Source organism: Oncorhynchus kisutch, linkage group LG22 (genome assembly GCF_002021735.2).
Source record: "Oncorhynchus kisutch isolate 150728-3 linkage group LG22, Okis_V2, whole genome shotgun sequence".
NCBI lineage: Eukaryota > Metazoa > Chordata > Actinopteri > Salmoniformes > Salmonidae > Oncorhynchus > Oncorhynchus kisutch.
This window is the reverse complement of record NC_034195.2, coordinates 28,958,183-28,976,077: the sequence shown is the minus strand read 5'-3', so window position 1 is coordinate 28,976,077 and position 17,895 is coordinate 28,958,183. Positions and strand designations below refer to the sequence as shown.

The window sequence follows — 17,895 nt, the reverse complement described above, 5'->3', positions numbered from 1 at the left end:
GAAGAGACTTCTATGGCAGGAGGCCACTTTGGACAAAAGGGCTGAGCATACTGTAAGCAGGGCAGAACAAGTGTATCAGCAGCAGAGAGTTGAGAACAGCCCCACCGCCCCCTAGCACAGGCACCGCCCCCTAGCACAGCCACCGCCCCCTAGCACAGCCACCGCCCCCTAGCACAGCCACCGCCCCCTAGCACAGCCACCGCCCCCTAGCACAGCCACTTCCCCATAGCACAGCCATTGCCCCATCCCCATAACACAGGCATAGCCCCATAGTACAGCCACCACCCTATAGCACAGGCACAGCCCCATAGCACAGCCACCGCCCTATAGTACAGTCACCCCCCTATAGCACAGCCACCGCCCTATAGCACAGCCACAGCCCTATAGCACAGCCACAGCCCCATAGCACATGGCACAGCCCCATAGCACAGGCACATACTACAGCCACAGCCCCATAGCACAGGCACAAAGCACAGCCCCATAGCACAGGCACAGCCACAGCCCCATAGCACAGGCACAGCCACAGCCCCATAGCACAGGCACAGCCACAGCCCCATAGCACAGGCACAAAGCACAGCCCCATAGCACGTGCACATAGCACAGCCCCATAGCACAGCCCCATAGCACAGGCACATAGCACAGCCACATAACTGAACAGGGCCTCCACAAGATTCAAGAGCTTATGGGGTTTCATTAAGTTGACCCAAAATATGTATATACACAGGCCACTTTGGCCATATCTCAGTAACAACTAATTGCAAGCAGATGCTCAGGCCCCAGCTACTGTATTTCAGAGCTGGCATAGCCGTCTCTAGAGACCATAGCTTTCTTGTGCCTTGAGGGGTTAGGATTTAGCACAGCGTCTGCTGTGGCTGTGCTGTGAAAGCCATAGGAGGAAACTGTCCCTATTGAACACATGCATAACAGGTATCTGCCCAGGAAGTCAAATTAAATAACAAGGCAGCTGAAACAAACACAGATTACAGAGATGAAAAACACTAAAATTGCATTGTTTTAAACTTTTGCAGAGAGGGTGGAGTCTGTAGTGGGAGTATGTTGAGTGAGTGGGGTTAATTGAGGATTAGGATATAAACTTTGGAATGTGAAGTCATAGTGGGGTTTAAAAGAGAGGTTAGGGAGAAAACAAGGGGTGGGTGGCAGTGAGATTGTTTTACCACAGCCAGACCAAAGAGGAGAGACTATCATAAGGGCCTGAGTGGTGTTTTTTTATATGCCTGAGTCCTTCTGTTCCACCTGTAACAGACACACTCACTGCACTTTCATCTCACATCTCCACACCTCTCATTTCTCTATCAAATCAAATCATATTTGTCACATGTCAACATTTAGTTACGTTACAGCCTTAATCTAAAATGTTTATTTTTTATTTTTTATATTCTCATCAACCTACACACAATACCCCCTAATGTCAAAGCAAAAACTGGACTTTCATTTTATGCAAATATATTAAAAATAAAAACTGAAATATCTTATTCAGACCCTTTGCTATGAGACTCGAAATTGAGCTCAGGTGCATCCTGTTTCCATTGATCATCCTTGATATGTTGCTACAACTTGATTGGAGTCCACCTGTGGTAAATTCAATTGATTGGACATGATTTAGAAAGGCATACACCTGTCTAGATAAGGTCCCTTAGCTAACAGTGCATGTCAGAGCAAAAACCAAGCCATGCGGTCAAAGGAATTGTCCGTAAAGCTCAGAGACAGGATTGTGTTGAGGCACAGATCTGGGGAACAGTACCAAAACATGTTTGCAGCATTGAAGTTCCCCAATAACACAGTGGCCTCTGTCAATCTTAAATGGAAGAAGTTTGGAACCACCAAGGCTCTCCTTAGAGCTGGCCATCCGGTCAAACTGAGCAATCGGGGGAGAAGGATCTTGGTCAGGGAGGTGACCAAGAACCCGCAGGTCACTCTGACACAGCTCCAGAGTTCCTCTGTGGAAATGGGAGAACCTTACAGAGGAACAACCATCTCTGCAGCACTCCACCAATCTGGCCTTTATGGTAGAGAGGAAGACAGAAGCCACTGCTCAGTAAAAGGCACCTGACAGCCTGCTTGGAGTTTGCCAAAAGGCACCTAAGGCCTCTCAGACCATCCAAAACAAGATTCTCTGGTCTGATGAAACCAAGATGGAACACTTTGGCCTGAAAGCCAAGTCATGTCTGGAGGAAACCTGGCACCATCCCTATGGTGAAGCATGGTGGTGGCAGCATCATGCTGTGGGGATGTTTTCAGCGGCAGGTACTGGGAGACTAGTCAGGATCAAGGGAAAGATGAACGGAGCAAAGTACAGAGAGATCCATGATGAAAAACTGCTCCAGATCGCACAGGACCTCAGACTGGGGCGAAGGTTCACCTAACAGGACAATGACCCGTTGCTCAAGAAAGCGAAGGTAACCTGCGTAAATGACTACCACCCCATAGCACTCACATCCATAGCCATGAAGTGCTTTGGAAGGCTGGTCATGACTCACATCAACACCATCATCCCGGAAACCCGAGACCCACACCAATTCGTATACCACCCCGACAGATCCACAGATGACACAATCTCAATCTCACTCTACACTGCCCTTTCCCACCTGGACAAAAGGAACACCTATGTGAGAATGCTGTTCATTGACTACAGCTCAGCGTTCAACACCATATTGCTCACAAAGCTCATTACTAAGCTAAGGACCCTGGTACTAAACACCTCCCTCTGCAACTGGATCCTGGACTTCCTGACAGGCTGCCCCCAGGTGGTAAGAGTAGACAACAACACATCTGCCACACTGAACCTCAACACTGGGGCCCTTCAGGGGTGTGTGCTTAGACCCTTCCTGTACTCCCTGTTTACCCACGACTGCGTGGCCAAGCACAACTCCAAGCACGTTCCTTGGTGTCCACATCACCAACGATCTATCATGTTCCAAACTAGAGGTCGACCAATTTATGATTTTTTTCAACGCATATACCGGTACCGATTATTGGAGGACCAAAAAAAGCCGATACCGATTAATCGGACGATTTTCTTATATACACTGCTCAAAAAAATTAAGGGAACACTTAAACAACACAATGTAACTCCAAGTCAATCACACTTCTGTGAAATCAAACTGTCCACTTAGGAAGCAACACTGATTGACAATAAATGTCACATGCTGTTGTTCAAATGGAATAGACAACAGGTGGAAATTATAGGCAATTAGCAAGACACCCCCAATAAAGGAGTGGTTCTGCAGGTGGTGATCACAGACCACTTCTCAGTTCCTATGCTTCCTGGCTGATGTTTTGGTCACTTTTGAATGCTGGCGGTGCTTTCACTCTAGTGGTAGCATGAGATGGAGTCTACAACCCACACAAGTGGCTCAGGTAGAGCAGCTCATCCAGGATGGCACATCAATGCGAGCTGTGGCAAGAAGGTTTGCTGTGTCTGTCAGCATAGTGTCCAGAGCATGGAGGTGCTACCAGGAGACAGGCCAGTACATCAGGAAACGTGGAGGAGGCCGTAGGAGGGAAACAACCCAGCAGCAGGACCGCTACCTCCGCCTTTGTGCAAGGAGAAGCACTGCCAGAGCCCTGCAAAATTACCTCCAGCAGGCCACAAATGTGCGTGTGTCTGCTCAAACGGTCAGAAACAGACTCTATGAGGACCTGACGTCCACAGGTGGGGGTTGTGCTTACAGCCCAACACCGTGCAGGACGTTTGGCATTTGCCAGAGAACACCAAGATTGGCAAATTCGCCACTGGTGCCCTGTGCTCTTCACAGATGAAAGCAGGTTCACACTGAGCACATGTGACAGACGTGACAGAGTCTGGAGACGCCGTGGAGAACGTTCTGCTGCCTGCAACATCCTCCAGCATGACCGGTTTGGCGGTGGGTCAGTCATGGTGTGGGGTGGCATTTCTTTGGGGGGCCGCACAGCCCTCCATGTGCTCGCCAGAGGTAGCCTGACTGCCATTAGGTACCGAGATGAGATCCTCAGACCCCTTGTGAGACCATATGCTGGTGCGGTTGGCCCTGGGTTCCTCCTAATGCAAGACAACGCTAGACCTCATATGGCTGGAGTGTGTCAGCAGTTCCTGCAAGAGGAAGGCATTGATGCTATGGACTGGCCCACCCGTTCCCCGGACCTGAATCCAATTGAGCGCATCTGGGACATCATGTCTCGCTCCATCCACCAACGCCACGTTGCACCACAGACTGTCCAGGAGTTGGCGGATGCTTTAGTCCAGGTCTGGGAGGAGATCCTTCAGGAGACCATCCGCCACCTCATCAGCAGCATGCCCAGGCGTTGTAGGGAGGTCATACAGGCACGTGGAGGCCACACACACTACTGAGCCTCATTTTGACTTGTTTTAAGGAGATTACATCAAAGTTGGATCAGCCTGTAGTGTGGTTTTCCACTTTAATTTTGAGTGTGACTCCAAATCCAGACCTTCATGGGTTGATAAATTTGATTTCCATTGATAATTTTTGTGTGATTTTGTTGTCAGCACATTCAACTATGTAAAGAAAAAAGTATTTAGTAAGAATATTTCATTCATTCAGATCTAGGATGTGTTATTTTAGTGTTCCCTTTATTTTTTTGATCAGTGTATATATTTGTAATAATGACAATTACAACAATACTGAATGAACAATGAACACTTTTATTTGAACTTAATACATAAATATAATACATAAATAAAATCAATTTAGTCTCAAATAAATAATGAAACATGTTAAATTTGGTTTAAATAATGCAAAAACACAGTGTTGGAGAAGAAAGTAAAAGTGCAATATGTGTCATGGTAGTTCCTTGCTCAGAAAATGAGAACATATGAAAGATGGTGGTTCCTTTTATAGCATGAGTCTTCAATATTCCCAGTTAAGAAGTTTTAGGTTGTAGTTATAGGAATTATGACGCGTCAACTATTTCTCTCTCTACCATTTGTATTTCATATACCTTTGACTTCTGGATGTTCTTATAGGCACTTTAGTATTGCCAGCCTAAACTCGGGAGTTCAAAGGCTTGAAGTCATAAACCGCGCTTTACTTCAAGCATTGCTAGGGCTGCTGGCAAATGCAGTAAAGTGCTGTTTGAATGAATGCTTACGAGCCTGCTGCTGCCTACCACCGCTCAGTCAGACTATTATTTGATAGAACAGACTTAATTATAATAAACACACAGAAATAAGAGCCTTTGGTAATTAATATGGGAAAATCCGAAAACTATAATTTTGAAAACAAAACGTTTATTCTTTCAGTGAAATACAGAACTGTTCCGTATTTTATCAAACGGGTGGCAACCCAAAGTCTAAATATTGCTGTTACATTGCACAACCTTCAATGTTATGTCATGATTATGTAAAATTCTGGCAAATTAATTATGGTCTTTGTTAGGAAGAAATGGTCCTCACACAGTTCTCAACCAGCCAGGTGGCCCAAACTGCTGCATATACCCGGACTCTGCTCGCACTGAACGCAAGAGAAGTGACACAATTTCCCTAGTTAATATTGCCTGCTAACATTAATTTATTTTAACTAAATATGCAGGTTTAAAAAATAAATATACTTCTGTTTATTGATTTTAAGAAAGGTATTGATGTTTATGGTTAGGTACATTTGTGCAACAATTGTGCTTTTTTCAGCAATGCGCTTTTGTTAAAATCACCTGTTTGGCAAAGTTGAAGTAGGCTGTGATTCGATGATAAATTAACAGGCGCCGCATTGATTATATGCAACGCAGGACAAGCTAGTTAACCTAGTAATATCGTCAACCATGTGTAGTTAATTACTGATTATGTGAAGATTGTTTTTTATAAGATAAGTTTAATGCTAGCTAGCAACTTACCTTGGCTCCTTGCAGCCACAAAGTCCTTTTGATGCTGCACTCGCGTAACAGGTGGACAGCCTGCCACGCAGTCTCCTAGTGGATTGCAATGTAATCGGCCATAATCAACGTCAAAAAAGGACGATTACTGGTTGTTATGAAAATTTGAAAATCGGCCCTAATTAATCGGCCATGCCGACCTCTAGTCCAGGCACACCAAGACAGTCGTTAAGGGAGCACAACATCACCTTTTCCCCCTCAGGAGACTGAAAAGATTTGGCCTGATTCTCAAAAAGTTCTACAGGTGCACCATTGACCGCCTGATATATGGCAACTGCTCGGTATCCAACCGTAAGGCGCTACAGAGGGTAGTGTGTACGGCCAAGTACATCACTGGGGCCAAGCTTCCTGCCATCCAGGACTTACTTACTAGTGGATGTCAGAGGAAGGCACAACAAATTGTCAAAGACTCCAGCCACCGAAGTCATAGACTGTTCTCTCTGCTACCGCATGGCAAGCAGTACCAGAGCGCCAAGTCTAGGTCAAAAAGGCTCCTTAACAGCTTCTACCCCCAAGCTTTAAGACTGCTGAACAGTTAATCAAATGGCCAGCTGGACTATTTACATCCCCTTTGTTTTTACACTGCTGCTACTCAGTTTATTATCTATGCATAGTCACTTTACCACTAACCAACATGTACAAATTACCTTGACTAACCCCAAACATTGTCTCGGTACCGGTGCCCCTGTATATAGCCTCGTTATTGGTATTTCATTGTGTTACTTTACATTTTTTACTTTAGTTTATTTAGTAAACATTTTCATAACTCTATTTCTTGAACTGCATTGTTGGTTAAGGGCTTGTATGTAAGCATTTCACAGTAAGGTCTACTACACCTGTATTCAGAACATGTGACAAATCAAATTTGATTTGATTTTGAATTGAAGACAGCACAGGAGTGGCTTCGGGACAAGTTTCTAAATGTCCTTTGGTGGCCCAGCCAGAGCCCGGACTTGAACCTGATCGAACATCTCTGGAGAGACCTGAAAATAGCTGTGCAGCGATGCTCCCCATCCAATCTGACTGAGCTTGAGAGGATCTGCAGAAAAGAATGGGAGAAACTCTTCAAATTCAGGTGTGCCAAGCTTGTACCAAGCTTTAATCACTGCAAAAGTTGCCTCAACAAAGTACTGAGTAAAGGTTCTGAATATTTATGTAAATGTGAAATTTCTGTAAAAAAAAAAAAATGTAACAGTTTATGATTTGTCAATATGGGGTATTGTGTGTAGATTGATGAGGAAAAAAATACAATTTAATCCATTTTAGAATAAGGCTGTAACGTAACAAAGTGTGGAAGAAGTCAAGAGGTCTGAATACTTTCCGAAAGCACTGTATGTGCATAGGTAGGAATAAAGTGACTAGGCAACAGATAGATAATAAACAGGAACAGCAGCGTATGTGATGAGTCAAAAGTTTACACACACACATAAATCGGTGACATCACCATACTTGTTCTTACAGGATCCTCTGTTTTGACTGTGCACACAAACCAGGTGCTTACTTTTTCCTTTTCAGATGGATCTGACCAAATGTAAAAGAACAGATAGCGAACATACAATAACATGTTGTTCTCCCCACAGAGGAAGTGGTCACCACCCAACTCCTGGGAAACAGTACCAGTAACTTCTAACACAGCACTGAGGAACCTTCCCACCTTCTAGAAACCACTTTCCCAATGTGGACAGACCGAGCAAGGATCAAGGTCAGGTCACAACTTCCTGCATCATCCCATCTAATCCTATTCTCTGTGGACAAACAGCAGGAAGACAAAACCCACCACAGACCCAGTTCATTGTGAAGGCAAACGCATGACATCAACATAACTAGAGTGGGAACGGAGTCATGCTCTGGGACCTGGTAGAATGTATGATTACTATCCTGCTGAGGTGAAAAAGCAACATGACCTGTGAGTGATAGAATGGTGCAGGGCCACGGTAGAGCAGAGACAGGGGCATCTGGAGAGCATTAAGACATCAGATCCACCGGGAGATTCATTAGGCAAGCTGTGAGCCAGCTGTTTGTTTAGGGAAGGGCTTGGCTCTCTCTGGTTAGCAGGAGACTAGAACTCACACATGGTAGCATGAAGAAAACACCATAGTGATGCTGAGAATGCTGGCTAGTGTACACACAATCTATGTGAAGAGGGTGCTGGTTGCCACAAGAGTGAACTGAAGATGTGCATATTAATGGATTGAAGATTGAGTATCATAGAGCTCAGTAGGCCAATTACAGAAAAACATAATTTTGCCTAATGAATAGCTTGGTATTCAGTAGGCAAAGAAGGGCATAACAGATTTCATGGGAACCATAGCAACATTTATTAGGAAAATAATGTAATTAAACTGCTTATTTAAACAGGGAAGTGTTTCCAAAAGCCTGCAATTTGCAAACAACGGTGCACCTCGGCTATAATTTCCCACAGGAAAATAATGTTGTCCTTCCATGATCCTGGACCAGGTCTGCTGGTCAGAGATAGCATGCTGCTGTATGCTGCTGAGTGCTGCTGCTGACCCCGGTTCATCCTCAATATGGTGCTCCCCTCCACAATGTAAACCTGCTTTGGCATCAGGCTTTCAGGCTCAGGACCCCTGCTGCACTACAGGGAGAGGCTGAGCATCAGCACTGTGTCATGACCTCATGTAGTCAGAGTCCGTGGTGTGGGAGGCCAGCAAGGGGCTGATCAGGCTGGCTGGCATGACTAGACCAAACAGTGTGATGGGGTATCCCATCTCACAACACAGGCTAGGAGATGAGGGAGGAAGAGGAGGAGAAAGAAGAAGGAAGAGGAGAAGGTGAAGGAGGAGAAAGAAGAAGAGGAGGGGGGGAGGAGGAGGTGCAGCGATGAGGGTGTTTTCATAAGGCCTGTCCAGGGTGATTTATGAGCAGCTCCCTCCCTGGCGGACTGGAGAAAGTGGCTGTCTCTCATAAACACTAGTAACATCAACATCAATGTTGTCATCTTTTAATACTATGAACAAACAGATATCAGTGTGCTGCAACATCTAGACTTTTGGTAAAAGGTACAACCGCATGTTATCACTAATAAAATGTGGTAAACATCAATCATATATCTCTTTTCATGGATGAGATAAGAAATCAGTGTGATATCCGTGGTCCAAATGGCTAGCAGTGTGATATACAGTATGGTATCTCTGAAGGCTCTCCATACTGCAGGCCTTTTATGGGCAGTCTACATGTCTCTGCCAAGAGGCTGCGGTCTAATGGAGCATATCTAAGCACCTACAACCAGACCCCTCCCATAGCAACACAGTCCACAGCCATGGACGGCCATTTCATGCATGCATAAAGAAGAGTACGGTATAGTAGTTACATTGTGCAGCTATAATTGTGCTTGGTATATTCCTTATCTCGCTTGACAAGATTGTCATTTTCAATCACTTCAACGTGAATGGCTCAACAGGCATAAACACTTTCCTATAGGACAAGAACAAAGCACATTCTAATATACATTATGTGCTTTGTTAGTTTCAAATGAATGATGTTCTTAATTATTAGTGCTGTGGGTATGGCCCCTACATGTTGATCTCTACCGTGACTGCCTGCACTGTGTTTAACTAACAGAGGGCTGAATAGATCAACGGGGACAGAGAGACCATATAAATCACATATAGGTGTCCCTTTAAATAGCATTTTACCACACTAAGCTCTCCGGCATGGTCTTTCATTAAAGACAGGAACAAAAGAGGAGGGCAAAGCAGATGTAGGCTCTCATCCCTGAACCCATGATCCGTCCTGATAGGCACATAATGAGAACCAGACCAATCAATTCACACCATAACACACACAAATCCCTGTTCATTATTCATGGGAGTTTAGTCTCGTCATTAAGGCGGAGAGAGGGAACTGAAGGGGAGGGGAGAGGAAGGCTGTCCAGGATAATGTTGCTGATGCCGGGCTGAGGAGGGACTGGGGAGGTCCAGGCTGGTCTGACCACACCACAGACATAAGGCTGGCAGGGATGTAGACTCACATATAAGCAGACAGGGCTGAGAGGCAGAGGAGGGGGTGGGGGAGGGTTCTGTATGGCCCAGGTCCCTGAGGCTCACAGCATGGAATGTTGCTTTGATACAGTAAACACAGAGTGACACAGCCCTTCAGCGGGGGGCCTGGGAAATCCATCACACCGGCACTGACGTTAGCAGGCAACGGCAGCTCCCATTGTCAAGCCACTGGCAATCAGCATCCCTATTGCCATAAACATTTTGTTTTCTGTTCATGAGAGTTTGCTTACCAATTGAAAATATGTCACTACTGGACACTAACATGTGCCTATTCCAATCTTTTTCCCAAATCTATATTGGTCATTTAAATGTCAGTGGGACATAATTCCTCTGTCAGGTTCAGATCTGCAGCTGGTAAATAGTTAGTCCTATACGACTGTAACTGTAGCTGTTTCATGAGGGGAGAGACGGTTTCTTTACTACTGAACCTCTCAAAGTTTTAAGAGCTGTGAGTCACTCCTGTAGTTAGTCATTTCCTTATGTTGACTGACCCGTTGAGTAAAAGCATAGCTCATCAGTAGAACAGTAAGAGGTAAGAAGTACAGTAATGTGATACTAATTACCTTGCAGCTGGTTTATTCCTAATAGATGCTGCTGTAACTATTTACCCCCCCCCCACCCTTTTTTCTTACAGACACACGAGTAAGAAAATAGAAACTTGTCCCTACTGTATATCCATTATCTTGATCAAATCTTGACATGACTGACTAGGAAAGTGACTTTTTATTTTATCATCTTTTTCATGGTATCCATTTGTTAGTAGCTACTATCTTGTCTCATCGCTACAACTCCCATACGGGCTCAGGAGAGACGAAGGTCGAAAGTCATGCGTCCTCCAATACACAACCCAACCAAGCCGCACTGCTTCTTAACACAGCGCGCATCCAACCCGAAAGGCAGCCGCACCAATGTGTCGGAGGAAACATAGTGCACCTGGCAACCTTGGTTAGCGCGCACTGCGCCCGGCCCGCCACAGGAGTCGCTGGTGCGCGATGAGACAAGGATATCCCTACCGGCCAAACCCTCCCTAACCCAGACAATGCTAGGCCAATTGTGCGTCGCCCCACAGACCTCCCGGTCACGGCCGGTTACGACAAAGCCTGGGCGCGAACCCAGAGTCTCTGGTGGCGCTGCAGTACAGCGCCCTTAACCACTGCGCCACCCGGGAGGCCGCAGGAGAATGACATTTTGATCTTACATGTTTTATGGTGTTCATTCAGGATGAGTGATTAACCCAAAACGCTAATATATTTTCCAGTCCAAGGAGACCTGTGAAGGAGCTGAAACTGCCTTTTCAGTATGTGAGTGATGGTTTTTGCTGTTGTGAAACGTTCCGTCGGGGCCGTGCTGGGGGCTTTGTGGAGGCTGGCAGGTAAGAGAGATGACCTGGGACTATAGAGGTCCACCAAGGGAAAGCCAGGATGCAGGTCGGGACAGGCAGGACAGGCTGGGACAGGCAGGACAGGCAGGCAAGACTCCAAGCTGAGGCCTCCGTGACCCATTTCAATCGTCTCCTCTCCTGGCCTCAGAAGAGCACACACTGGCTTAATCTACTGTAGGTGTAGATAATATGACAAGGCAATCTGCGCACTGTTTCTATGCCAGTAGGTGCTTAAAGACTATAGGCTGATCCTAAAAGGTGAGTCATTGGGAACAACAGTAAACTAACCCTACATGCCTGCATGTATTCTCTTGCATTACTTATATCCCAGGTAAATAGAACTAAAGGTTTTGTTCTCTATGAAAAGTATAACCTAGGTGGATTTCTAGTACTGCCCTCTACAGAACTGGATCCATTGCCCACCAAATGGCCTGTAAGACCTGAGACCATGTGTACTGTGATGAATTGGGTTGTAAATCACATGATCAATAGTTCACACCCAATGGCATGGGAGCCATCCATACCTTTAGCATGATGTGCATACTGTCATCAACCATGGCAGAGCATTGGTACGTTGACAAAATGGGCTGCATTGCAATTACATATCCTTTGCTTCCAAAATCACCAATCAGGAGCCATACTGAGATCAGATAATGAGAGCACAATGTCATACAACTCCTGATCCCTATACTTCTTAGTTCAACATGCACTGCGCTGACAGAAGACTTGTTTTGAAGACATTTTTGGATATGCATGGTGTAAGTTTATCTTGCAAACAAATGATCAGCTACTACTTAAGTTAACTGTGTAAACAAACCATTAGCCGAGATAAGAGGATGGCTGCAGAAGAGCAATACCTCCCGTGTTGATGAAAACTGTGTGTGTGACATTGTCCTGAGTAAGACCGAGTGCAATGACCTGGTTCATGTTGTAACTACCTCTGACCTGCTATGACTTGACAGACCCACCCTGATGGAGCTGCCATTCATGCTCTGGGATTTAGCTGGCTTTCCTGCCATTCAGTTCTAGATGTGGGGTAACACACAGAGCAACACACCCAGTCAAATGCATGGTTTGGAATCTTTTCATACTGCTAAGCCATCATGAATGTTCCTTCATGGGACTGTCATTGACAGGGTAACTGCTATGGAATGTATTGAAATGTCTTACAATGATAGAATAAGTTAATCAACGGAAACACAAAAGCATTGAAGCAAAATGTAAAACCACTGACAGGATCATAATTCTCCCAGTAGGTTACAGTATCAGTATCTTGTACTGAGTAACAATATATCACTAATACCGTGCAGAACACGTTTTCTCTCCCTTTCAACAGGAAAACCATTAATAGTGTGTGAGGCATTGTCCTGAAATATCAGCGGCTTTCTGTGAGCACGGCAGTTAGTGATGGGGGGAAATAATCTATACAGTTACTGTACATATCGGGATATTTTTTTTTTTACAATATATCGTATTGTATTGTTTTGACAGTATTGCAATATTATTATTGCATTAGTTGCCTGCACCTGGACCAGAACTCCAGTATTTTTCCTTCATAACTTGTTCTCCATCTTCTTTTTTAAACAGGGAGCCAATTTGTTTTCAGCACTTTTATTTCCATGACTGATCAAAACTCGTTCTCATGGCTCTCTCTCTTGTCTCGCTGCAGCAGACATACGCTGAGCAATATGTTTGGAACATCAAATCGCAATAAAATCACAGTATCCAATCGCAATACACATAGAATTGTGAGAATCGCAATACATATTGTATCAGGGGGTCCCTGGCAATTCCCAGCCCTAATGGCAGCTATGTAAATGCTGTGCTCTAACTCGATGTGTCCCATGGAGAACACACTAAGCTCCTCCACAGGGCCACAGAGCTGGTTAGAGAGGAATAGCCTTGCTCCCATTCGTCTGTTTATCAACACCTTGCCAAGCATTACTGTGCATGTCAAATATCCCTCAAAGCCTTGCCTGAGCCCCAGGCCCCTCCAGAGCTCTCCTCTCCTCTCAGCAACCTGGACCATCCCAGCCACCTCCACCCCACACAACTCCCTGCTCTTATTCATAGATGAACAACAGTTCTGGGAGGGGAGCAGGCTGAGGCTCCCTTACACACCCGGGTCAGTGGGGAGGGCACCCAGTGAGGGTAAACACTCTGGACGCTCTTTTTCTTTTGCTTTGTTTCTCCAACACTCAAGGAATGCTTGTTTTTCTCACACTATGAACTACGACTGGTCCTGGAGAAACATAAAACCCTTTTCACGTCAGCAGTTGTCATAAAGTGCTTATACAGAAACCCAGTCTAAGACCCCAGAGAGAAAGCAATGCATACGGTATGTAGAAGCACGGTGGCTAGGAAAAAGAAAGCCTGGAACCTAGGAAGAAACCTAGAGAGGAGCCAGGCTCTGAGGGATGTGCTGAGTGGAGATTATAAGAGTAGATGGCCATTAAGGCCGTAATCATTCTTCAAGATGCTCAAACATTCATAGATGACCAGCAGTGTCAAATAATAATCACAGTGGTTGTAGAGGGTGCAACAGGTCAGTACTTCAGGAGTAAATGTCAGTTGGCTTTTCATAGCCGAGCATTCATAGGTTGAGACAGTAGGTGCGGTAGAGAGAGAGAGAAAGAGAGAGCGAGAGAGGGTCAAAACAGCAGGTCCGGGACAGTCAGGAAGGAAGGCGATGGATGACACTTACTGTAAGTGAAGCTGAGTCGTGGAGTGACATCGTCCTCGGTGGCAGCTGCTTGGACAAAGGCGTAGGCCAGTAGGAGAAGGAATGCTGGGAGACAGAGCTGGGCCATGCTTATTGTCCACATAGCTCCTCTCCTCACGACTGCCAGCCAACTCATACGGTTTGTCTTTCACGATTTTAGGGAATTCATGAAGAGTGTCTTCTTCTCCCCTGTGTATATTTCCTCTCCCTCTCTTCCTGTAGGTCTGGGCTCCCTGAATGGGAGACTGGTGCTCTGTTGTAAAAGTGAAGCCGGGCAGCTCCTCTGGGGCTACAGATGACTCTGGGCTTGGACTGATGACCTTTCACCTCACAACGAGCCTTACAGGATGGACAGCCGCCTCCAATCAGCCTCGATGCACTCAAACCACCCCAGGGGCTCAGCTGAGATCTGCACACATGAACAAAAGAACATTCATTCACATTGGCGTACAGACAGTGCAACACAGCTCACATGATTCTTCTCTTTATCATGGAACATTGGTTTGGAAAAACACTCCATTCGCGCACACGTCTCAGGTCTAACAAAGGGTTTAGCCATAAGGCTACTAGCTACATTGGAGTTACTTTAGGCTGAGTGCACTTCCCTGTGTTTGTATTTGTAGGGCATAACTGGATGGACGTAGATTCATTTCACAGCCTGTAGCCATGTCGGTCTGTCTTCAACTGGGCAGAGAGCATACTTTACCTGGACCAACAAAAACACATCATCTGTTCACTTAACAGGCCCATCAGATCATATTTGACATACTGAGACAAACAGAGTTGAGACAAATACTCTCCTCTCTATGGGGCTCTGACCTTTTCAGTACATGTTAATATCATAATATCCCTCAGCATGTATGGGCATTCAGGTTTAGTTTCTAATGGTAAACAAATAGAATATACAAAGAGAGATGACTTGGTAATGATTCACAAAATACTGAGCCATATATTAGCTCTTCCCGAAGGCATGCATTTCTGTGTGCATAAGGTACTGAGTGAGGTCAGGCTAACTGGATGGTGTCTACTACTGACAACAAAAAACCTCAAGCTCCGAAAAGTGGTATCACCATGCGTATTAGTGCTGGTTGTTTGCCTGAGTGGTGCATAAATGCAACCAGAGTAGGCTATTTCTTGGAAACATTTGTAGCTGTGGGTTCTAGTCCAAGACAAAGAAAAGGCATGTCCCTATCAGACATCAGCTCATATTGCAGTGATGGTCAGAGGCACTGTGCACCTGAGGCACTGTCCAAGCATTGAGATTTGTTCATGTCACACCAAATCAAATCAAATTTTATTGGTCACATATACAGGGTTAGCAGATGTTAATGAGAGTGTAGCGAAATGCTTGTGCTTCTAGTTCCGACCGTGCAGTAATATCTAACAAGTAATCTAAGAATTTCACAATAACTACCGTATACACACAAGTGTAAAGGAATTAATAAGAATATGTACATAAAAATATATACGGATGAGCGATGAACGGCATAGGCAAGATGCAGTAGATGGTATAGAGTACAGTATATACATATGAGATTAGTAGTGTAGGGTATGTAAACATGTAAACATATCAGCTGATGTACGAAGGGCTATATAAATAAATTTGATTTTGATTTGATTTGATTATAAAGTGGCATAGTTTAAAGTGACTAGTGATACATTTATTACATCCAATTTTTAATTATTAAAGTGGCTAGAGATTGAGTCAGTATGTTGGCAGCAGCCACTCAATGTTAGTGATGGCTGTTTAACAGTCTGTTGGCCTTGAGATAGAAGCTGTTTTTCATAATCTCGGTCCCAGATTTGATGCACCTGTACTGACCTCGCCTTCTGGATGATAGCGGGGGTGCAGTGGCTCGGGTGGCTTTTGTCCTTTATGATCTTTTTGGCCTTACTGTGACATCGGGTTGTGTAGGTGTCCTGGAGGGCAGGTAGTTTGCCCCCGGTGATGCGTTGTGCAGACCTAACTACTCTCTGGAGAGCCTTACGGTTGTGGGCGGAGCAGTTGCCGTACCAGGCGGTGATACAGCCCAACAGGATGCTCTCGATTGTACATCTGTAAAAGTTTGTGAGTGTTTTTGGTGACAAGCCAAATTTCTTCAGCCTCCTGAGGTTGAAGAGGCACCTTATTCACCATGCTGTCTGTGTGGGTGGACCATTTCAGTTTGTCCGTGATGTGTATGCCGAGGAACTTAACTTTCCACCTTCTCCACTACTGTCACGTCGATGTGGATAGGGGGGTGCTACCTCTGCTGTTTCCTGAAGTCCACAATCATCTCCTTTGTTTTGTTGATGTTGAGTGTGAGGTTATTTCCCTGAGAGCACACTCCGAGGGCCCTCACCTCCTCCCTGTAGGCCGTCTCGTCATTGTTGGTAATCAAGCCTACCACTGTGGTGTCGTCTGCAAACTTGATGATTGAGTTGGAGGCGTGCATGGCCACGCAGACATTGGTGAACAGGGAGTACAGGAGAGGGCTGAGAATGCACCCTTGTGGGGCCCCAGTGTTGAGGATCAGCAGGGTGGAGATGTTGTTTCCTACCCTCACCACCTGGGGGTGGCCCGTCAGAAAGTCCAGGACCCCCAGGGCGGGGTCGAGACCCAGGATCTCAAGCTTAATGACTAGTTTGGAGGGTACTATGGTGTTAAATGCTGAGCTGTAATCAATGAATAGCATTCTTACATAGGTATTCCTCTTGTCCAGATGGATTAAGGCAGTGTGCAGTGTGATTGCGTTTGCATCGTCTGTGGACCTATTGGGGCGGTAAGCAAATTGGAGTGGGTCTAAGGTGTCAGGTAGGGTGGAGGTGATATGATCCTTGACTAGTCTAAGCACTTCATGATGACGGAGTGAGTGCTACGGGGTGATAGTCGTTTAGCTCAGTTACCTTAGCTTTCTTGGGAACAGGAACAATGGTGACCCTCTTGAAGCATGTGGAAATAGCAGACTGGGATAGGCATTGATTGAATATGTCCGTAAACACACCAGCCAGCTGGTCTGTGCCTGCTCTGAGGACGAGGCTAGGGATGCCGTCTGGGCCGGCAGCCTTGCGAGGGTTAACACGTTTAAATGTTTTACTCACATTGGCTGCAGTGAAGGAGAGCCCACAGGTTTTGGTAGCGGGCCGTGTTAATGGCACTGTATTGTCCTCAAAGTGAGCAATAGACTCAATGGTCTATTTTTTTTTAAATCGCCCAGTTTTTTAAAATTAGGATTCTACAAGGGGTTAGAGAGAAATATAGCTGGGTTGGAGTTTTGAAAATGCATACATATTTGAATTTTTACAGTTGAGTGATTTAGTTGGGTAGTAAAATAGACATAAATTTAAAAACAGGAGACAGGACACCTTCCGCAGTGTTGATACCTGGAGTAAAACATGTATCCTGTCTCATCCAGATGCTCCTGATTAATTCATTGTATAGTCAATGAGGTGCTCTGCAGCTCCCAGGTGGTGGTGAGACATTCTTAACTTGAGGGGCTTTCTGACATTTGATACATTTTGATCATCTGTTATTCAGTACCACTTGTAAACAAAACCTCTTCACAGCTTCAATGACCGCAGTTTAACATAAAGGCGATGACAAATGCCACATGCAGAAAAGAACCTCATAACTTAATTCGCTGTAGTTATAGTCGTGGTGTCAGTCCTATTCCAAAATAAACGTTCTTTGAGATTCAAGCAAAAGATTCCCCTGTGGGAATCTCAAGTGCATGATCACAGGTGTGCAGTAAAATAACCCAATTTTCTATTTCCATCTTGATTGAGCTTAGTCTCTGAATCGGTATTCTGCCTGACTGCCATTCACCTGTTCCACATAGACAGATGCTTGGGCCTTAGACTGGCAGGTACATTATTGACTGGGAATCTTGAATATAAACCAAAAATAA

General features: G+C 45.2%; 1 protein-coding gene across 3 annotated transcripts in view; it reads right to left on the bottom strand.

The window, feature by feature from the left end:
- The window catches only part of LOC109867473 (semaphorin-4B), an 86,483-nt gene that overhangs the window by 33,227 nt on the left and 35,361 nt on the right, over positions 1-17,895 (bottom strand). For all 3 annotated transcript variants that reach the window (XM_031801627.1, XM_020456650.2, XM_031801626.1), the window contains exon 2: positions 13,991-14,417. Coding sequence is in view for 2 of the 3 variants with exons in the window: in XM_020456650.2 (XP_020312239.1) it covers positions 13,991-14,144 (154 nt within the window). In the remaining variant the exon portion in view is untranslated. The remainder of the gene's footprint in view (positions 1-13,990; positions 14,418-17,895) is intronic.